Here is a 22,964-nt window from a genome sequence, read left to right as displayed (position 1 = left end):
AGGTGGAGGTGGAGAGGGGTATCTCCCCCCCCCCAAGGCCAACCCTCATCCCCTCTTCACCTCCATCCATAATTCAACAGCCCCCCCATCCTCCAGCCTTAGTAACCCCCAGGGCGCAGCTCCGCGGGGAGGACACAACACGCAGAGGGGGGGGGGGGGGGGGACAAAGACACCACCACACGCCCCCAAATACTGGGACGACCAATCAGTCGACAGAACTCAGCGGGGAGGGGAGGGGGAGGGCAATGTCAAATTTCAAAAGAAGAACGACGTCGACCGGAAGTCAGGCGCCTGACCCTCACAGACCCACGCACACACACACACACGGACACACACACACGGAAACACACACACACACACGGACACACACACACAGGGAGACACACGGAACAGTCTGAGCAGGACTCGGACGATGGTGCCGAGCGCCTGCTTTGCGCCGTTTGGCCTCTTGATAATCGAGCTGTGATCAGAAAGAGGCGGCGATATCTGAGGGAGGGGCCGGTTATGGGGGTGGGGGGGGGGCTGAAATATCCAAACATGATGTCACGTTGCAACGTGGCTGTCATATTAATATTCATACACAGTTACCATCAGAAGAAGAATCGCTGTCAGAAGAAAATATTTATTTCTTTTGCCCTTTGTAAGTTAAAAAGATGACAAGGAATTCACTTTTCCACGTTACACAACGCCCTGAATCGCTCACCGGATTCGGCAGGCTGCCATTGTGTGTGTGTGTGTGTGTGTGAGCGCGCGCCCGTGGAAAGAAGGGTTATTGAGGGATGAAAAAGGCGGCGCATAAACATTTAATACCTTAAGTAAAGCGGCGGGGGCCCCTTTCACAGACTACGGAGACCCGGCGGTTCTCCACCACTGTATTATATATAAATATGGATCTCATGTGCCAATAACTTCTGCTGTGTGTGCACCGCTTGTGTGTTTTACCACATACACCAAACACTCCTTCTCATTTGTGTTGGAGACCAGGTGAGCCGCCTCGCTCTCCGCAGACGAGCTCCTTCACCGCCTCACGGTGTGTGTGTGTGTGTGTGTGCGTGCACACCTGTGCACGTGCTGTTGTGCGCATGCTGTTTGTTGTCTATGTGCGTGTTCTCCAGCTGGAGTTCTTCTACTTTCCGGCGTGTGGATGAAAATGTTATTCATTATTAATAAAAGCTCTCTCTGTTTCTCCGAGTTCATCTTGTTGACCTTTTCTGGAACATTCTGCTGTTAAAAGCTTGTGTTGCGCTTCACTCGTCATTTTTTCATGAACCGCGTGTTTGTCATCGCGACTCGGAGCAAACGTTGACAAATTCCTTTTTTCTTGAGCAAAGACAAATTGCAGACGTGTCCCACGTAAGAGACCTCGTGGGACGACTTTCCCTGAGACACATTTAGTGTCGTTTTGTGTACACAACTAGTTATGCTACGAACGCTGCATTTTTCTGTTGAACGAAAAGAAAAAAAACCTGAGAGAAGAGGCGAGTAAAGAGGAGAGGAGGCAAGGAAAGGACACAAAAGGGAGCAGGATTTAGAGGAGAAAAGGAGGCAGAAAAGAGAGGTGAAGAAAGATGACGAAGAGGAAGGATGACCAGAGGGAGAAGAGGACGTCCATTGTTCCTCAAGCTGGAAAGGGAAGCTGGTTTGGTTTCCCGCGTTGAGCAACAGGAAGCCGGCGGACCTCCCATCCTCACGGACAGCTGGTGCCCCCCGATAGCTGTTCCCTACTTCCTGTCAGCGCCACACAATGGTTCCCCCCCCCACCCTCCCCCAGCATTCCCCGATGAGGGCCACCTGGGATCCAAACGGACCGACTACGAGGGACACGCGACGACTACTGCGTCCCCCCCCCCCCCCCCCCATTACAAAATGACGGAAAAGCGAATGAAAGATCTGAAGAAAAAATAAAAAGGTATCCATTTCAAGCAGTGTTTACGTTGGTGCCCTTTGGCCCTGTTTTAAACATTCACTTTTGTTTAGTTTTGGTAGATTTGACCAACAAGGCAAAGCACAAGGAACCACAACGATGATCACACACTCGCTGTAAGAGTTGTGTATCCACTTTCCCATTCCAACAACAAGCCTTTTACGTTCATTTATAACATCCTATTCCCACAAAATATCAAATTCAAAGTTACGTCACTCTGGTGGTCATTTAAATCCTAAACTCGTGTATTGTTAGAAGAACGTTTTTGATGGTAAATGATGGGCCCTGAACGTCGCTGTCATGCACGTAATCCCAATGAGGGAAGAACCTTTGCAGAAAGTGGCTCGGATTCAGGTCCCCCTTCAGATGAAGGTAGAACCTCAGAGACTCCGACTCCAACGCCTCCACACAACAAGTCAGGGCCTTTAAACAAACCATTTGTCTTGTTGTTACACGCGTCACTTAATGAACCAAATGCACTTAGCGCAGGAGAAGTAATGGCGCACAAAAACACATTTTAAGTTGCGAGTCCTCGTTTTGCTGATGAAAACAATGAATCGCAGGTTCCTCCTAATGTGCTCGACGTTCGGGCTGTTTGAGCAGGAGTAGGCGTCAATTATTTCAGACGCGGGATATTGTTTTAAAAGGAAAAGGAAAAAAAAAGTAAAAGAAAGCGACGACGGCCTCAGAAGAACCACATTGTGTCTTTGAAAGGGTCCATCTCTTTCTTCTCCGGTCACACAGTGCAACAAAGCCGCAGCTCGCGCCCGCTGCCGTGTATTTCCATCAGAGCCTCTGATAAAACGCACATTGAGCGCACACCCACAGATGCATTAAAAGAGGAGCGGGGGGGGGGGGGGGGGGGTAAAATCCAAAACGCTTCGATTTCAGCCTCTGTGGTGGACCGGTGGGACGGCGGAACGCGGATTTCGGACGAGAGGATAATCAAGGCCGAGGCTCCCGTAGCCTCGCCGTCTTCGCCTCTCGCTCGGCTTTGATGCGGATTCACAACACTTTTAATTGCAGTTGTCACGGCTACTTTGAGGCCCAAAAAAATTGTTTTTTTTTCCCCCCCCACTTAGCACAGAGAGTCAGAGCCGCAACGCTTAGAGCAAATCTTCCTCGTCATAGAATGTTTAACATTTCCTGTGACAAACGGTGCATAGTGCTAAGATAGATTCATCATTTTAAATGAAATAAGCATCTTACATCCTACTCCACCACCGTCTTTACTTTGCTCAACTGCATCTGATCGGTGGTCCAAACCACGGCAGGCGATAACGGCTTATCGCTTTGGGGAGAAATAGGAAAACCTCGTTTCGACGTTCTGGCCAAACTCGATGGTTAAAAATAAAAACATTTAATGAAGAGCACCTGACCGAAAGGAGATTCTTGGTGGTTTTAAAGCTTTGATCATTCCAGTTGCGACAATGATTGCGTTGCTAATTGCTTGTATGTCATTTATCGAGAAAAATGGAAAAAGCTACTAATGGAAAATAGACTCTGTAATTGCAGCATTCAGAAAATACGGTTACTTTGTAACATAGAATATTGTTGAGCTTGTCCGTTTTTTTGCAGACGTAACAAACTGTCGTCACATTTAGCTCCGAGAAGATTATTTAAGTGTTTCCCATTATACAAAAAAAAAAAAAAGAGCGATCAATTTAAGAAAAATATGTATTAAATGAAAACAAAAACATTGGATGCGGCCTTGGGCTGAAGTGGAGGATGAAGGTAGGTGTTTGTTATTCAGAGTTGTACTTTCTTTTGCCTGCTCACATACATTTAATAGGGTTCCTCAGGCTTTGCTTATGACTCATTGTTTGTTTTCTCTCAAGGGTTTGCTGTCATTCAGCCCTCTTTCGTGCACTCTCATCATCATTATCCCCGTGCACAAAGCAATTAAACACACAGAAGCTGTATAGCGCGTCTTCGCAGAACTATTGTGAAAAATACCCCACGAGTGGAGTTCACAGCAGACGCCGGCGCCGAACTCTCCAGGAACAGGAAGCAAAATGTTGTGACTACGTACTGTACGTGTTCCTGGTTTGAATCCATGATTCCTCCTCCTCCTCCGCCTCCCCCCCTCCCTCCCTCCCTCTGGGTCTCTCTTTTGCGGCCGACCCAGCGCCGTGGATCCCGAAGCTCGGCCCGGCTGTCAATCAGCAGGCGGCCCGCACCTTCGCCGCCGCAGCTGAGCCGCGGCCGCATCATCCCGCCTGCCAATCACCGCTCTGCACCTTCAATCCATCCTATCCATCTCTGTGTAAAGCAGCCTCACACATCACCACAGCCCCCCCCCCCACCCCCCAGACCCCCTTCCTCCTTTCAAAACAACCCCCTCCACACAAGCTCCCCCCCCCCCCCCCCTTAACTCTCTCACTGACACATTCACTTGCACACGCACACTCCCACGCACACATCGGCTCGCAGAGAGATAAGGTGCAGACACACACACACACACACACACACAGGCAGACACACAACTCCCAGTCCGGGGCCTTCATTCGAGACTCCACCTCTCCGTCTTTTCATTCCACCACCCAATTCAATAACACAGCCTCCCTTGGACTAACCCTTTCCAGTCCTCGGCCGTCAATCTTTTATTCAACAGCGGGGGGGGGGTCAGATCTTATCCTTCCCATCTCGCACCTCCATTCAGGTTATTTTACCTGAATGCCGCATTAACTCCCGTCTGTAAACATCATTTTTTAGTTTACGTCCAAAAGGCCAAAGCATCCTCTGTTTAATGCTGAGACCGGCTGCTGATGTCACTACGACATGTGGAGGTCACAATAACAACAACATACAACGCACACACAGGGCGTCAATACGATGACTGTAAAATGTTACCTTCCCTGTGGTGGTGTCACATTTCAGACTTCTTCATTAATCTGCTCCATGTGAACCAAGTCATTTGCACCAATGCAAAGAAAACAAAGCGGTTTTATTTAGTTCAAGCCCCTTTGTGTGTTTTCCATGTTCTACTTGGGTCTACCTTGAATTTCACACCACAGACACGCCTCAAAATATCCAAGTAGGACGTGTTTACAGATCAAAACGCGTTTAAGCCGTTTCCTTCCACCTCATTACGCCCCCTCTTCGCCTGCTTCGAGATTATTAGTTCTGGTCACTTTATCGCTGCAATCATTGCGCGCCGCGACGCAAGAAGTATGAATTGTAAACGTGTTGTGATTTTTTTTTTTTTTTTACAGTTTTCCCTGAATCAGCCCACTAAACACGCAGCGCTCTCCCTCCTCGTGTTTGAACCAGCTACTTCTGAAATGAGCCTTGCTCTTTGATTGCATCACGGAGTGCGGCTTTCATCAGACGCCTCGTAGATTGCGGAGCCAGACAAGCTACCGGGGCGAATGTTGGGGGGCCGTGTCAATTGGGGGGTGGGGGGGGGGGGGGGGTGCAGTTAGACGCAGTTGCTGAATATTCGTTGCAGAAAACAATAATTGGCCCGGCGTAGATGGAGAACGTGGACCTCCCCCCCCCCCCCCCCCCGCACCAATGTCCAGCTGTGAAATACTACGACGAGGCGAGAAAAAGAATGTAATCTGCCTGGTATGTAATCTGTTACTGATACATGTCGATTACAATTAGACACAACAGATCTGACACAGATGACACAGTGGCGGACTCATTAAGACGGACTGTCGAGTATCTGCCATCTCAGCAAAGTGTCTCCTGGCGGTTTTGATGTCTGTAGTTGGTAGAACAGTAGATTTATTGATGAATTGGTGGATAAACCTGCCCCATTAAAAAAAAAAAATCTGTAGCAATTATCTTTTATCTCATTTGTCATCAATTAATCGTAGTATTTTTGATGGATCAAATAGTGATGTATTGAAAAGATATTCCGATGATTTTAAAGAGAGAGATGCAGTTTCAGTGATTGATTGCTTGATTCATTGACTAATTCTGTGTAAAACTGATTGCTGGATCCACTAATTGTTTCATGGAGAGTATGAGAAAGAGCCTGTGGACTCATCGCGTTTAATGCAAGAGCAGGTTTAATGGGACAAAAAGGCTCGTGTGAACAAGGCGTCTGGTTTGAGCTGTTCAAAAGTACGCTGCAGCAGGGAAGGCGTTCTGCGTGCCCCCTTCTGTGCAACAAGAGGTCGAAGGTCGCTGGCCCGGAGCGACTAACGGCGAGAAGAGGGAGTACCGTAAACGTGGAAACAAAGGATGCAGGAGTCCAAAGCGCGCCGATAACACACGTGAAGAGAAATCTCCGTGCCACAAGAATGATTCTGCGTAATAGGAAAGGTGAAGAAAAAAAGGCTTCAGAGGGAAAAAGGTACGAGTTCCATCTCAAAGTCTTCGTAGTACATTTCTTATCACAAACGTGTTTACATTATAAAGTCACATTACAAAAAAAGGAAAAAGAAAAATCAATACATTAGCTTGATTTTTGGATGAAAGTTTGACTTAATAATTGAGTAAAGAATTGGCAGATTGATTAAAGAAACAGTCCCAATGCAGTCCCATTTCATTATTAGTTTTAGTATTAGTGTGCTGAAATCCACACTCATATGAATGCGATTTAAAGGTCAGTGGCTTTAAACAAACTACTGTTACATTTGTAATAAGCAAATGAGCGTTTTCTTTTGCGCCGGGTCGGCAGGGTCGCGTGAGGCTGCTGGATGTTTGCGCGTCACTCAGCGCACCTGCAACGGGAATCGAGAGTCGCGAGTGACTGTGAGTCATCATCTCATCGCCGTGGCGTTAAGCCCCCCCCCCCCCCCCCCCACGAGGTCACCGTCTCTGCACCGCTGGGGATTTTTGAATTTTTACATTTGAAAAGCAGACCGGGGGCCGGGCTCACGTCAATCCTCCACTTCCTCACACACACACACACACACCTGCTTCATTCCGGAGCACCACGTCCTTATCTGTCTGTCTGTGTGATATTCAATATGTTTCAGATATCAGAGCACCAACCTATGCAGATGAGATGAAGGGAACAATGTCTCAAACTCAATAAAAGCCTCATTTTTTTTCTCTTCCCGCCGAGGACCACATGCTGCGGCTGCAGGCTTTGAGTTCTTTGTACAAAAAACGAATTGTTAAAAAACATTTCCTGAAAGCTTTCATGTGGAGCCACAGCTAAAAAAAAAACTGCTAACTTAGCATAAAGGCTGGAAGACGCTAGCCGGGCTCAACCCGGGCTTATCGGAGATGTGTCTCCAAACACCTCTGAACGGCACTAACTAACACATTTTATATTGTTTGTTGAATCAGAACACAAAGAAAGAGGAATTTATATTCTGTAAGTATTTCTTCTTCTTGACTTTGCACAGATGTTCAAGGAATAGAAATAGACGGGAAACAGCTGCCAGGCTCTCATTAAAGTTAAAAAATCATCCATTATCTAAGAAACCATCATTCTTTTTTTTGGGGAGGTTTTTGTGTGGCGTTTTGGCTCCAATCAGTGTTTGTTGTTGCATCAGAAATCGCCCACCCAATCAATCGGAGAAGACCCGCAGTTCACAACTGAACTAATCTTCACAACCCTTTAACGCGCTTCTTTGAAGTGAAACTCTTCATCTAAAGATCAGTCCGCGATTCCTCTCCTCGGGCTCTGGAAGAACCGCCACGACTTCTCCAACTTTTCATTTTCTGCCGGAGGTGAAACATCCGTCGGGCTGAACTCGTCTCGGTAAAAAGTCGCACTTTGTCACGTTGCCGCACAAAAGCAGATGTTTTTCGCGAGGCCGCTTCAATACAAACGCACCCAATAATTCTCCCCGCGGTTTACATTTACATCTCTGCAGCGATTTGATGAAATCGTTAGAAAGAGGTTACCGGTAGTTGCGTTTCATTTGGCGCCGATGATCAGCAGCCACACACAGAGAGCAAAGTATTGAGGGAGGAGACAAAGCGTGATTGTCCCTCTCAGCCACTGGATCTTAGTGGGACTGACACCCAGGTGGCACGTGCTGGTCGGAACATCTGAATACAACATTGTCGATTCTTGATCCTTACAAACCTCCACCCCCCTCTCCCCCCCAGTCCCCCCCGTTCGACGCTCACGTGCGACCCGCAGATTAATTGGACAGCTCGATGTTAACTGTCAATAAATACATAAATGTTTCACTGGCACCTTTGAACATCGGCGTTCATGCTTTTCTGGATCTCTCTGATTTCTGACAGTCAAATCAATCGATCCGTGGCCACAGGAGGACAGAGTTTTCTTACATTTAGTAATAGAGTTTGACGGTTTTCTGCCTTAAGACCGGCTGTGACAATCAAACAACAATGTACGTATACCACCACTGATTTGGGATTAAAACCAAAAGATACATTTGTTCCATCTCTTTCCCTTCTCTGGTGATCCGATGGCTGATCCGACCCAAAGCGTGACTCTGATGAACCCGCTGCACAGCGGTGAAGAACAACAAACTCACTCAGAAGAAGAGGCGACCGAACGAGTACTTGCACTTACTGTATCTCTTTGGTCCATCCTCGAGGCAGAAGGAGAGCGTGAGGGTGGCGTCCTCCTCGAAGAACTCTGTAGCAAAGGCGTCCCACCACAAACTGTCGCTTTCCTGTTGACGGACATGAACGAATGGTTCGGTTAGACAGTCAGGACAGGTCCTCCTTAGGGTCAATGCATCCAAATCTTTAGAAGAACGCAATACGCAGCAAGGGGATGCTTCAGGTATGAACATGTTTTCTATTATTTAATAACTAAGTGGATTTCCTTCTTCCGGGTTGTTGCATTTTTACATAAATTCAATATTGATTCGTTCCGATCAGATAAACCTGTTGGTGACCGTGGTGAGAGCAGGCGAAGAAGAACATTGTTATTTGATGCATGAAGCCAGCTGTGCAAGTTTTACCTTTTACCGTAGATCATGAGAAGGACTTTTATGAGATTTGTTTAAATCAATGTTCTTACATTTGGGTTGGAAAAAAGGGTTGGAGTGTGAATAAGTGATGACGAGCCCGTGAAAGACGCCGCTTTATGGAAGGATAAGAAGAAAAAGGTTGACAGCTACAAAAAGAAATAAAAAGCACCTGAAATTGAGTCTGTGAATCAGGTTTTTGGCACAGTAGTTCTGGTGTGAAGTATACGGGGTCGATGTAAAGCCAAAAGCTTGAAGTCCTTTACTTTTCTTTAAGCGCGGACTGACTTTGGGAGATCTGAGGCCGAGGAGGGGGGGGGGGGGGGAGACGCACGCCGGAGCAACGGACTCGCCGGCGTCCGAGTTCTTTACGAGGCAGATGGAAGTCACCGTTCTGGTTTTCCTATAAAGAAACAATCTGTTTTTTTTTTGTCCTCCCCCACAGATGATGCAGAAGAGACATCCGTCTTCCTAAGAAATGCATTTCCATAATTGATTAATTTAACATCCGTCTTTTTGATAAATTGCTTAATCATTTGGTCCACAGACTGTTTTAAATAATGTTAAAAGTGCCAATCATCATAATTCCCCAAGATATGAAATTGCCAACTGTCCATAATTCCAAATTTGTACGATATGAAGAAAAACCAAAAAGGAGCACGTCCTCACATTTTAGGCCGTTTCTCTTCATCAATTAACAATTCTTGTTGGTTGATCAAACCGTAACGGAAGACTAAACGCCGGCATCATAACCCCCCTTTTCCCAAAAGTTCCTCCCAAAACTGGGCCGACTGTGTGGAAACCGTCCTCCAGTGGACAGAAGACCCCACTAGGGTCGATCCGTGCCAACGTGCCACCTTTCATCTGCGTACGCACACGTATCCCCGGCCAGCTGTGTGTGGGTGTGTGTGTGTGGGTGTGTGTCATACTGAGAATCAGCTGGTGTGTGTGGTGTCTGTTTCATATGAATACATGTATTTCTCTAGAGACTGGCGGAGGATATATATAGATATATATAGATATATATATATCTATATATATATGGGGTATATATACCCACAGAGCGGATCTTTGAACTACAGATCAAACAACACGTCCTTACTGTAACGTTAAGAAGCTCTTGATTGAACAAAAAAGTCATTATTAAACTCAATGCGAAACTAAATACTGAAGACCTACACCCTTATTAGCCAGGAGCCAATGATCACATTATCGAACACAAAAAAAGAATATCCTACAGAAATAAAGGTTGTTTAACATGTTTTTACAGGTAAAAGTGTTCACATATTTATGCTACTCTCGAATTCCACTCCTCTACAGAAATTTTTCTTTTTTCCCTCCGCTACAATCTTCTATGTAAACTCAAACAAACAGATTACAGTTGTATTACTTGAAGTTCACCGGTTAGATGAAGCATAAAACCTTCCAGCTGCTGAGATGGGTTTTTGGATTTCATGACGAATTGTGATCTTCACTTTGACATAAACTGACATAAAGTGCTGCTGTCGTCCTGAGGGCCCCATCACTCTCTGTTTTAAACACTCTCCATTAAGCTTCCTCTTGCTGTTTTAATGAAGTGTTTTACTTAATCTCCCACTTCTCTTCGACAGAATTCTGTCTTCCATAAAATCCATCTGATTCAGGTCTACAGGAGGGTGTTAGTTAACCTTCCCTTGCTGTATTTCACCCACAAAGACTTTAAAAATATCATTTCCGTAGTGTTGTTTGATATTTTCTACCTTTTTACTAAACAGCTCTGTGCTGTATCAAAAGAGTTCGTTTCAAGGGTCTAGTGACATTTTGCTCCATTGGGGGTCAAAGCATGGTTACGGGTAAATCCAGAGGATTGGAGGGACAGCATGGGGAGGATCCTCAATAAATAGCAACAGAGCCGAGGGCTGAGACGTTCTCCATTGTTCCTTCACTGGATGGATACACCTGGAAGAAACCACCAGCTCTATGTTTTACATGAACCCTCCTCCCCCCAGCCCCCCCTCCTCCATCCGCCTGCTGTTGCTTCCAGCATCTTGTGGCAGAAAAGCCTCCAAGAGTGTAGGCGTGTCTGGGGCCTGACCTTGGAGAATTACCAATGCCTGAACCCCCCATTCAGCTCCTGAATGGCCGACCGGTGGGAAGTTTTGGTGTTGTTCAGAGACTCAAAGAGCTGCAGGTCATCGGGGAGCGGGGCGACTTAAGCAGATCCACGCGCCGCCGAGACGCCGCCGAAGGACCTTCAGCCAGGTAGCTTTTGTTTGAGTGCTTGGTGAAACCCACTGACAGATGCAGCGCTTTAAAAAGAAGTCAATTGAAATTGCGTACATATACACACACACACACACACACACACACACACACACACACACACACACACACAGTATATGTATGTATATAAAGGAATAGGTTTTCAGAAAAGGACACTTCTCCTGAAACTTCCCCAGTTGATTACTTACATTAAAACTATGATTCTTTTATTTTGCATGTGAATTCTGGAGGTTTTCTTCCCATTGGTCTGAAAGTACACATCTAATGGTAAAAAACCCCTAAAGATCTAAAAATATACCAGTGGTTGATAAGTAGTGGTTTTGCATGTCTTGCTACTATGTTTTACATATTTCTAAAATGAATATTTCTGAGCTTTGGACTGTTGGTCAGACATTAAAAAAAACAAATTAAATGAGACCAATTTGGGTTCTGGGACTTTTTTCCTTAATGGACCTTAACAGATCAAACTAATTTTCTTATTTTCTCTCACTGCAGCGTGAAGTCCCCAGATGTGGTGGCCAATTTACAAGACTTCACCACACATGCAGGCGCTTTTGAGGGGTCCAGACAAACCCCCCCCCACCCCCCCTCCCCACGGACCACCACGCCGCTCCAGCTCACTGCACACCGATGTTTCAGCCAGGTTCTCCCTGCAAGGCACAACGTCACATGTTGCTGCATTTGGCCGAGCCGAGCATTATGCAAATGAGGAGAAATGAATGCAGCACCGGGGGGGGGGGAGGGGGGGAGGGGAGTCATCGCCCTTGAACAGCCACTGTAACCGAGAACGAACTTTCTCATATAGATGATGCGGAAGTTCGCACATTTAATTGCATGCCTGCCAACGTACTCGGGCCTCGTTAAAACTCCCTTTTATTGACTGACGGGTCGAGAACTGCTGAAGGTTCTCGCTAATTTACTACAATTTATTTTTGTCTTCAATCTTTTTGTGAAAAAAACAGCACAAAAAAAAAACTGCTCAAGTGCAAACCTAAATCCTGTGGCGACCCCTCCGATTCGTCTTGTGACCCCACTAGGGGGTCCCGACCCCCAGCTTGGGAAACATTAGATTAGAGGATTTGCGGCTTTACGCTGTTTGATACCTTTGTGAATTCAATATCTTTGGGCTTCGGACTAAACGGCCTATTTGAAGATATAACTTTGGAAACCTCTTTTACGGTCGTTTAATGTGTAAAACGATTAAAGGTCCAATTTTGGTTAAAATGTGAGCTTTTCAGCGCTTTTTTTCTTTTTTAAATGTGTTAAAATGTTAAATACATAGAGAAATACACAAAGCCTTTGTAGCTGAAGCTGAAGCTGTGCTCTTAATGAGTGATCATGATTTCCAAAAGAGACACCTTTCATTCATTTCTGTTTCAGTGCTTGTGAATGAGTCCCTTCTAAACCGCATACAAATATAATATTGCATAAACTAAAACAATATGTAAGAATTTTTACCTTCTCTTAAAACTTATTATTCGTATAATTACATTGTGTAAACACTGCAGACTACGTTTGCATAAATATTTCATAATGCAATGCACATTACGTTCATTGTCAAGTGACAATACATTAAAAGATGAAGAGAAACCAAATTCATAACACAATAACAATACCAAAAAAACACAATCATTAATTGCACCTCGATTTATGAAAAGCCTGAAAGGTTCATCAAAAAAACAAGAAACTCAACAAAAAAAGAGTAAGTCAATTTGCACCACCTGACACACGGTATTAGGACACCGTGTTAAGTGACAACAAACATCAATAAGGATGGGAATAATAAAACAACAACAAAATGCATGAAGGATGAAGCGGGGAAGTGAAATTATTTACAGCACCCAGGAGAAATCACCCGCCGACTCGGTGTCTCTGACGCAATAACAACACTTGTCCACGAATAATCGCCACTGCGCAGCTTTTTCGGTCCGGTAAACAATCACCAAACCGCGAGCCAGAAACGCGATCAATACGGGATTCATCACATCCTCACTTATGTTCCTCCAGCTTTAAAGCACTGGCCGAGTGATACTCTGTACCGCTCAGGACTAAATAGATCACTTCAGGAACTATTCATAAACTGTACTATATCAAATCAAATATTAATCATTTTAGATTGAATGCTTGCGGAGATACAGTAATATTTGATGATGAAGTTATGTATTATTATTTTGAATGAACAGGTAACCTTTCACCAGCTTTTCAGTGTCAAAATACCTGTATTTTCATCGTAATAACTACCCATCCTGAATCATTACGGATGGATTTTTTCCTGCACAGAAAACCTTTAATAGTAATTTATGGTTGAAATGCACTGATTGTAAGTCGCTTTGGATAAAAGCATCAGCTAAACAACGTGTAATTCTTGAGCTGTAACGCATTGCATCGCTCCGAATGGTGCGAAAGGCCCCGGGGGCCCTGCCGAGATCCACCGGCTGCAGAGCTCATCACGCCACACGTGACGCTTTGGTTCCTTTCGGGTTCAAATTCACGGCCGAATTCGTCCCCAAATAGTTCACCTCATCGGGGACGGAGAGAGAAAACCACACCCAGAGTCCCAACAGCTGATCGGCAGCGTGATGAAACGGGCGGAAAGCGGCTCCTCGGGGAAGCTGAAGAGCAGCGGTGCTCCACTGATGAAATATGACCGCGTGTTTATGCAGCTCAAGTCACTCTGCTTCCTGCGAGCCAAGTGGCGTTCACGCTTAAAAAAAGACTGAAGTGAAACCTACTTGAAGGAAAGTAGAGCCGCTCGATCACTCGTTATAAAGTCGTCAACAAAAACGATCCAGCACGTCTAGTTCGGCCCGAATAGAAATATGAAGAAGCAGAAAAAACGATGACGGCCAACAGCAACGAGAGAAAACCGAAACCAAGCGGGCCGAGAGCAGAGAATTCTTGAAAAAAAAAAAAAAATAGTCCAAACTTGGCAAACCTCCCGAGAGGCTTCATCAAACGTCCGTGAGTTGGCACCGGTGGACGATGGATGGGCCAATAAAACGTCACGAGACCCATATTTACTTCCTACTTCCTCTCGCGGCCATTGTTGTTGGTTTTTTTAAATCACCACTGGATCTCTTCCTGAATCTCGCCAAGTAGTTTTGTTCCTGAACTTGACAAAATGTGTCACTTTGCACACTCGTCCCAGAAGAGACATGAAGCGACGGCTCCTGTTATAAACGTTTCATATCTCAGGATACTTAGAGACTCTGACCTCTCCGTTTGACCCGCCGAGCGCGTCTGCAGGGAGACAACAACAGGACATGCGGCGGCTACGCGTTATCTGAGCGACGACGCGGCCTGGAAGGAACCGGAGGGACGGGGGGCAGGAAAAAGGTGGGACTATTGTCCCGGCTTCCTGCTGCATCCGAGCGGCGCTCATTGTTTCTCCAGGAGCCTTTTTTATTTCTTTTTTTTCGTAGGATTTTCTGGGAACGTCCTCTCGGGGCACGTGGAAATGTGCGGCGTGGCGTTACCGGGCCAACAAGTGAGTCCATTGTGTATCACATGAAATAAACACATTGGAGGAGATCTCGTCCAAACCTGTTCATGCATCTTTCGACTATCCTGCAGATGCGCTTATTTCATATCCTTTAATTGCGATTATTACTTTTATTACGAGCAGCAACGGCACGTTTTTTGACTGCGAGTGTTTATACTCCTTCCTGGGGAGGGATTTCGTGCTCGCAGGCGACAGACATTACAGGTGTGGAGTTTGAAGAGGGATCGTGGGAATTTAAGGGGTAGGAAGTGAGGAAGGGGTAGGGATTCAGATTTAGATTCGGTCGCATTCTGCACCGCTGTGTAAGATGCAGCCACCGTGGTCCGTATCAGCAGATCAATCATTGTCCTCGGTGCGTTTAGATAAGACTGGACATCGTTTAGCTGCACGACGGTGTGTTTTTACATTAAAAAAAACAGCTTTTTAATGGCAACGTGCATTCAGATGATTTAACAGCAGTAAGTCCAGATATTTTAGGATGAGGAGGCTTTTTCCATCAGTCAGCTCATCGAGCAGCATTATTCCTTTAATTTGGATGGGGGCAGGGGGGGTTGGAATGAGGGAAGTTGAATTAATGCCATTCGGTTATGAAAATAGAAAATGATTTAATTGTAAACACGGAGTCTGTTCACTGTGAATACAACAATAAATAAATAATAATATTGTTAATTCAGTCATTAACAAAACTATGCACTTATTTAGGACATCTTTGTTTTTTTGTTTGGGTGATGGAAGGACGCTTCAATTGTGATTTATTTCAATTTTAATGTATTTGATAACTTAATATACTCTGGGAGAATCAGCACTGTCTAATCAATACGTTGATCTTAACCCATTAATTATACATTAGCTGTGATTATTTGCTGTGTCACTGAGGCTGCTTTTAACAGAAAACAAGGATTAACTTCTAAACATCTACAACAGATGAACACTCTCCATCTACTGACACGTGTTTTAATAATTGTATAATTGATTTTAAAGCCTTTTGTGGAGTTTTACATCATTAGTGACACATGGGAAGCCTTTTCCAGTGACACCTGCAGTGGCTTGTTTTCCCCGATGCCAGATAAATCCAACGGTAATGGTTCAGATAAGGGCAGCGCGATACACCTTTCTGTAATTACTCTCTTTCACCCTGTAAAAAGGGGCTCTTAAACCCACAATTTAAACGTTTTAAGGGAAATAAACATTGAACTTAAAAAGAAAAAAAGTCAGAAAAGTTTATTCAAAAAAATAGTCACAAGAGGTGATGTTTTTTTTTGTCAATTAATGATCTCTTAAGGACTTCCACATCTCTATTTTTACAAATAAACAAAGCGATTTCTTTATATCTTTTCGGGTGGACTGGCATATTATTAGAGGCCCGTCTCTTTAGCGCCAATCCTTTGGGGTTAGATAGAGATCAACATGAAATCCTGGGTTGGATTGATTTGAATGTGGATTGAAGATACTCGTAGAGGTCAAAGATCAACATAAATCATCCATACTAGTATTTATAGGGTCACAATTATCTCTCTAGCGTCCCAACTGTTAAAGGAACAGTTCACCCTAAAATAAAACAATCCTTTTCACAACAGGCTTGACTTCTTTGGTGTAAGTGGATAGGTTTCTTGGTGCTCAAAGCACCAGAAACATACATGTGGGAAAGAACTAAGTCTCTTCATTAATCTCTTTTCTGGATTATCTTGAAGAAACCTGGTCGTGATTTCTGGAAAGAAACGCGGCTGTTGAGTTTTTCATTTTTTTTTTCCGCTTTTGGCCCCACAGGCTGGGGGGGGTCACAAAGCCCCTTCACGTTGACGAGGACAGACATAATCACGCCAATATCCCCAACACATCCACAAACATCTGGAAGAATCCTGCTCGTCTTTATGTTAAAGTCAACTGAACATCTGCCGGCCTGCACAAAAATTAAGTTTAAAAAAAATAATTCACCACCTGCTAATTCACCTGCTCGGGGGACGACCTGACCTGCACACCGGGAGCACCGTCCAGGTCGCCGTGACACGTCACGCGCCTCCTCCCGGGCCGTAACGAACGCTCCAGGCCTCCTCCGGCTCCGACGACTCAGGTCCTCGGTCCTTTGAACAACGAGCGCGAGGGATCCAGTGAGCGGCAGCGAGCGTTGGTGGTTTTTACCTCACGGCGTCACGCTGAATGCTAATGGCGCGCACGCTAGTGGCGCGCACGCTAATGGCCTTACGCCCGGGCCGAGGTCGGCCAGGCTCCTCCTCTGAATATTAATCCGCCACCTCATTTGCATACGCTTAAGTGTCAAATCCCCCCCCTCCCTTCCACACACAAATCATCGCATCTGCCATCAAAGCCCGTTTAGATTGCCGGGTCACGGGGGGCGGGGGCGGGGGGGGGGGGGGGTTCACGTTGTGTAAAATGAAGGTAATGGGAGAGCAGTCGGCCCCTTGCTGCATGCGTGGGGTAATAAGTATGAATGCAGCAGGTAATAAGGTGGAGATGGAGACGGACCCCGAGTCATCACGGGCCGCGCGGCGGTTCAAGCGGCGGCACAGTCGTCAGTTCAAAAGGTGAAAGCCGATCTCGAAGGCAAAGTGCGGCGCGGCACTTGTTCTTTTTCGTTCCTCCTGATTTGTGAGTGCACGGCTGGGTGAAGGGGGTTTGTTATTGAGGAGGAACAGAGAAACAGCCCTTCAGCATGTTTCACCTAAAAATAAGAACGCTTTGTTAACGGGCCAGAAGCAGACAACACCAGGTGATATCAGATGTTTCTATTTGGGGAATTTTATTCAGATAAAACGTTGTCAGTGTTAAACTGCAACTCCCGAAAAGGAGGGCCATTGTATCATCATCCCTTTATTCAGCTGGAACAATTAGTCAATTCACAGAATTGCACAAATATAGTCGACTTCATCAGCGATTTATCGTTTGTCTTTTAAAAAGGCAAAGACTGGTCCGATTTTGCCGGTTCGTGTACGTGTTGGAGCCCTACGCTGCAGGAGCAACAACTCCAGGTCCACAATGGATGTGTTCACCTAAAAGTAAGCTACCAAACACCATAAAAGCAGCAAACGCCGCTCCGGATGGACTCCTGCCTCATGTCTATAAGGGCCAATGGGCATCCAACGGGCATCCAACCGGCGTCCAACGGACGTCCAAGGGGCGTCCAACGGGCGTCCAACGGGCGTCCAAGGGGCGTCCAACGGGCGTCCAACGGGCGTCCAAGGGGCGTCCAACGGGCGTCCAACGAGCGGAAAGTTCATCTCCCTGACTTTTAGATTCATTTAAACAGAATCTGCAAACATTCCCCACAAAAAGTTCCAGTCGGTGCAGCGAACACCGCGAGTCAGACTTCCAACCGAAGGAGTGAACCCGGAGTACCACGTCTCCTTGTAATTTAAACAGGTTGTTATTTCACCCCCCCCGCAGGATTCACCGCCTGCTCGGCTACAGATGTCACTTAGACTCGTGTAGAACACAGCTTCCTCTGGGGGTAGCGATTCTCCTCCACGTGTTAAGTCCTTGAGGCCTTGAGTCCTCAAGTCCTTGAGACACCAGCCAAGCAAATTCAAAAAGCACAACCACCCATTTCTACCAAATAGTAACAGTCCTTAGCAGGATTGTTACTATTTGTTAATGCTTTGTCAATATAAAAAATAACTTAATGAAAAAGCCCGGTTAGTGAAAGTCAAATACATTTCAACATTGGAATAATTTACAAATAAGGACAATAATGTGTACATATAGAGCAGTAAAGACAATGTTAAAAAAACACAGCAATAAAAAGATTGTCCTCCCGTTTCAAAAATTAGTTAATCAACACAATACTTTGATAAAATCCCAGTTCCACTTGTTTGTATCAGACACAGAGGGATATGGATCTGCTGCTCGGGGCAAAACCTTGATAAAATATTCAAGACGATCCAGCTATGCCCCTCTAATGGAATCCAGATTTTGGACAAAAAACATTCCAAAACGTCCTGTTTTTGTAACAAAAAACAACAATATCACCGTGACCCTGAGCTGATACCGACCCGGTCCGAATGTGAGCCCAATGCTGAAGTCGTCCTGCAGGACTCGGACCGCAGCGCAATGACCCCCTTCAGGCGAGCGTCGTCATGACGGGACCAAACTCAACCGTCTGCTTCACAAAGCTTTGGTGTTTCTACACAAGTTTTACCCATTTTGGGGTTGGAAGCGTAGAGGGAAAAACTCTCGGCAGTTAGAGAGAGACAATTGCATCTTCTACACGGATGACTGTAAACGGCAGATTTCCTCTACACCTTCCTCTATAGTATCATTTCTTTGCAGTCAAGAGGTTTGTGTGAATTGACGGCTACAGTTTCACATTTGGAGCATAATTGCAGCAGCATTTTTGTTTAAAAGCCTGAACTGAGCCGTACGGCACATCTGGATGCAAACAATTTTCAAAAGGAAAGTATTTATTTCCCGCTGCAAGTCATTACTTGGCTCTCATTATATTCACCACCTGCATTTCAAACAAACAGCGAGCACCTTGCTAAAAGGAGGACAGATTAGATGCTTCTTTCGCTGCAAGCAGAACACCGGGAGGAGAACGGAGACGCCATGAGCACCAACTGCAACAAAAAAAAACAATATTCTCATGCAATTAGATCATTTAGTCTGAGGAGGAGGAGGTAATGGTTCAAACCGATGCGTGTCCACCTAACGTTCCTGTGTGCTCGTGCATGTCCATGTGTGTGCGCGGCGGCTGCACTTGCGCTTGTGTGGAGCCGTGTGTCGAGGTGCACTGGGGCTTCGGACCACTCCGCATGAATAATGCATGGGACCGGGCCGCTGCAGCTCGGCAGCATCGCCTCGGTCGGCTCAAAGTTGCAAGTTCATCTTCAGGAAAGGCTCCGTGGCTGCTGCAGCCGCACAGCCGATACCGAATCATTTCATTGTGATATATTCGTCCAGAAAAAAACTCTTTAATGTCTCAGTGGGAACCAAATTTCAGCCTTCAAGCGTCAAACAGCAAACAGAACTATTATGGAAGCATCTACATATAAACTGTTGACTTAAACTGTTAACGTGGTCTTCTTTTTGGTAGAAATAGGAACATTCACTGGTGCTCTCATTTTTCTGTGAGAATTAGGTGAATATTTTTCGGCTCTGGGCTGCAGGTCGGTCACACAGACCTCAGTAGACCTCAGTAGAGGTCACCCAACTCTGAGATTCCACCTCAAAGATCAACGACCAGTTCTGCAGCCCAAACACTTACATTTGACATGAGGCATTTGAAAAGGTGCTTTTTCGTTGTTGTTGTTGTTGTTGCATGGAGCTGCTCTCTATGGAGGACTACTTCACACGATGGATGAACTTACGTATATATGCAGCTGTACGCATTTAAGATCCCACACAGCAGTTTGCTGGGGACGGATGTTCGTCATTTCATTCACAGAGCGATCACCAAAGGGTTTTAGTCCGAAGGAGCAACTAGTCAAAGCATCCGTAAACTGACACCAAATGAAGTCACCCTGGAACGACATGACGATCGGCTCGCTTTCATTGAGAAAACACAGTGATGAATCACAGCATACGTCCAACACTTCAGAGCCCACAGTGGGCAAACTTTGCATTGATGTCGGTCTCCAGGTGTCAAATATGTGAACATAACATGCAATATGTAAATATGTGGGCCTTATTTAAATGCACGTGAATCAGCTGCTGATTGCCTTTCACACACCGTCAGTGTCTTACATGTGTGAGCAACTTTCTGCAGTAGCACGTTTAACTGGCAACAAATGTTAATCTCAATCTGAAGACGAAACATGTACATTTCCTAGAAGCAGTTTCACCTGACCTCTCACTTTAACCGACGGATCACTAGCGGACGCGCGGACACGAGTCATGACCCCCCCCCCCCCCCCCCCCCCCCCCTTTGAACAACTTAAATATCCGTTCTGTTGTGACTTGGTGGTGTTTTTGCTTACAGCGGATTGGTTTCACCCCGCAGCCTGTTTACTTTCCCCTCAGGAATGTTTGGCACTTTTTTGCATCCGCGCATCCTGACGGACGGCCCGCGATACCGACCCGAAGCCCCCCCCCCAACCCCACCCCCCGTCCGTCCGTTCAACCCGCTCCCTCTTCCACCGGTACGGGTACCGCAGCAGCTACCCCCCCTCCTCCGGTCGGCTCACCTCTGTGCGCGTCTGCAGCCGCTTGTTCATCTCGTAGATCCGGTACTCGGGCTGGACCATGTAGGGCGCGTGTCTCCTGTAGAAGGGTCCGAACGGAGACGAGTAGAACGGGTCGTGGGTCGGGTTGGACATGGTGGCTCCTGGCGGGGCGCGCGGCGCGATCTCAACATCCAGCGGGCACAGCAGCAGCGCACATCGGAGCGCGATGCTCTCCGGAAGACCGCCAGTGGGAAGCAGCCGCTGTCTCGAGTCTGAGCTGCACTCTGCAAGTTGGCCTGCCTAGTTCGCCGCTATAGCGTGGTGCTGGAGGGGGGGCGGGGGGGAGAGGAACAGGAGAGCGAAGGGAGGGGAGGGGGGGCAGAATCGAACGGGGGAGGAGGGAAGTCGTTTCCTGTTCCCTCAAGACCTACACTCGGTCATGCACTCTTGCGAAGTTCAAGTGAGATCTCTGTGCGCGTGTGTGCGCGCGCGGTTCTTTGTGTGTTTGCCTGTTGTTGGTCAATGCATTGTTTTACTTTTACTTCGCACACACGTGCACGTGCACATGCACAGGCAAAGTCACTGTAAGGTTCAGAATGAAAGACCATCTGCATATGCTCTAATGATACAATTCAAAACGTTCTGTTTAAATTCTGGCTATGAATTTATGGGCTTAACATATGGACACGAATAACAAAACAAGGCGTATCAGATTTCTTTTTTTTAAGAAAACATATTTCAATTACTGCTCTTTGTTATGTAAATATAACAGTTAAATCCTAAAAGAAAATCCAGAACAAAGATGTGGATCTTCAGTGTTCTCAAAACCCCACTATAATTATTATTGTATTATTATAATCAAGAAAATAACTTGATTGGCTGATTTCATCTTTTTTTTTTAACGTATTCTGTAAAATCTTTCTGTTTTATGTCCAAAATAAAAATAAATACGCTAAATGTCCGTACATTCTTCCTCATCTAAACCCTGAGAGTTAAAGACACGCAGCTGAAGAGGCTGCCCATTATGTGTGTAGCATGATTTCATAATAGGTTATTGATCGGCTTTCCTTCAGTCGATGTTGCTGATGAAAAAATCTTAGTAGCTGCTAGTTATGCACCATGTGGCATAATGTGGGATTAAGGGAAGCTGGAAGGGGGAAACTTGCTGGTTTGCTCGCTGAAATCCACAATGTCATCAAAACATGTGAAAGCCATCAGGTGTAAATCAGTCACATGCTTATACTGGTGGGTCGGTAATGGATGGTGGTCAACGTGAAGCCGCTGTGCAAACGATTTTTATCATTTCAGATTTTACATTCAGTGGTACAGTAGCATCAAAGAACACATCCAGTATCTAAAATATGAGTGCTAAACTTTCTGCACGTCCATTTCCATCCATCTCTAACACCTGTTGTTCATGATGAATACTGATAAACTGATAAAGCTCATGCAGAGAATCAGTTGTGCTTTTTGTCACCTGTTGTTTAGTGGTTCTTTCCAGAAAAAAAACAGTATTCTTTGCAGATCAAGGGAAGTGTTTCACATCTCCACCTGTAGTTTCTGAGTTTATAATAGGTAGCTATACGAAAAGAAAGAGCATCTAGACTCAGAGAATAAAAGATTCCAACGTAGCTCCCACACAGTCTGATTGACAGGCGATCTCTGGAAAAAGAACCAAAGGTCAAAATAAACCGTTCAAAGGAAAACACACCTGGTTCAAACCGTCACACGTGAATCACCAGCAGAGGATAAAACGTCGCTGTAATCTGAATAACCCACAAACCGCTCTCTACTTCTGCTTCGGTTTGTGGCTTCCTACCTTTCCCAGAGTGACTCGGGGGGCCTTCAGACGAGAACACATGGAAGCTCGTCATTAGTGTGTTTTTAATAAGGCTGAAACAAGTTAATCCAGTAATGATCAGATTTCACCTCATCAGGTCTCAAAAAATCATTTTAATTTCATTTGAACGATTCTGTCATTGAATGAAGATGAACCATTTTTGAATGCATTCAGTCAATAAAAGATATAAAAAATATCAGCTTCAATGCTGCTTATTTGCATACTATTTGCTTAAAATTGCAGTTTGTATAATATGACACATCGACACAGTGTGCAGACAGGCCGGCTCTAATTCATTTCACCAATTTTACACTACACCATGCAGCACATGTCAATAATATCATTTACTGTGACAGCATGTGCCACTAACATGTTGAATTTGTCAACCCGGCACAGCAGAGTGCATTGAATCTATATATATATATATATATATTTTTGGGGACAGCGATTAAAATTTCCTCCG

General features: G+C 45.6%; 1 protein-coding gene across 1 annotated transcript in view; it reads right to left on the bottom strand.

The window, feature by feature from the left end:
- Nucleotides 1-20,977, bottom strand: part of ldb2a (LIM domain binding 2a) — a 43,935-nt gene extending 22,958 nt beyond the window's left edge. The window contains exons 1-2 of the mRNA XM_062558623.1: nucleotides 20,683-20,977; nucleotides 8,379-8,481 (exon numbers count right to left, since the gene is read on the bottom strand). Coding sequence (XP_062414607.1) covers nucleotides 8,379-8,481; nucleotides 20,683-20,814 — 235 coding nt within the window. The 5' untranslated portion in view covers nucleotides 20,815-20,977. The remainder of the gene's footprint in view (nucleotides 1-8,378; nucleotides 8,482-20,682) is intronic.
- Nucleotides 20,978-22,964: the final 1,987 nt, after the last annotated feature.

Source organism: Pungitius pungitius, chromosome 2 (genome assembly GCF_949316345.1).
Source record: "Pungitius pungitius chromosome 2, fPunPun2.1, whole genome shotgun sequence".
Taxonomy (NCBI): Eukaryota; Metazoa; Chordata; class Actinopteri; order Perciformes; family Gasterosteidae; genus Pungitius; species Pungitius pungitius.
Note: the sequence above shows the minus strand (reverse complement) of the source record. Positions and strands in the feature narration are given on the sequence as shown.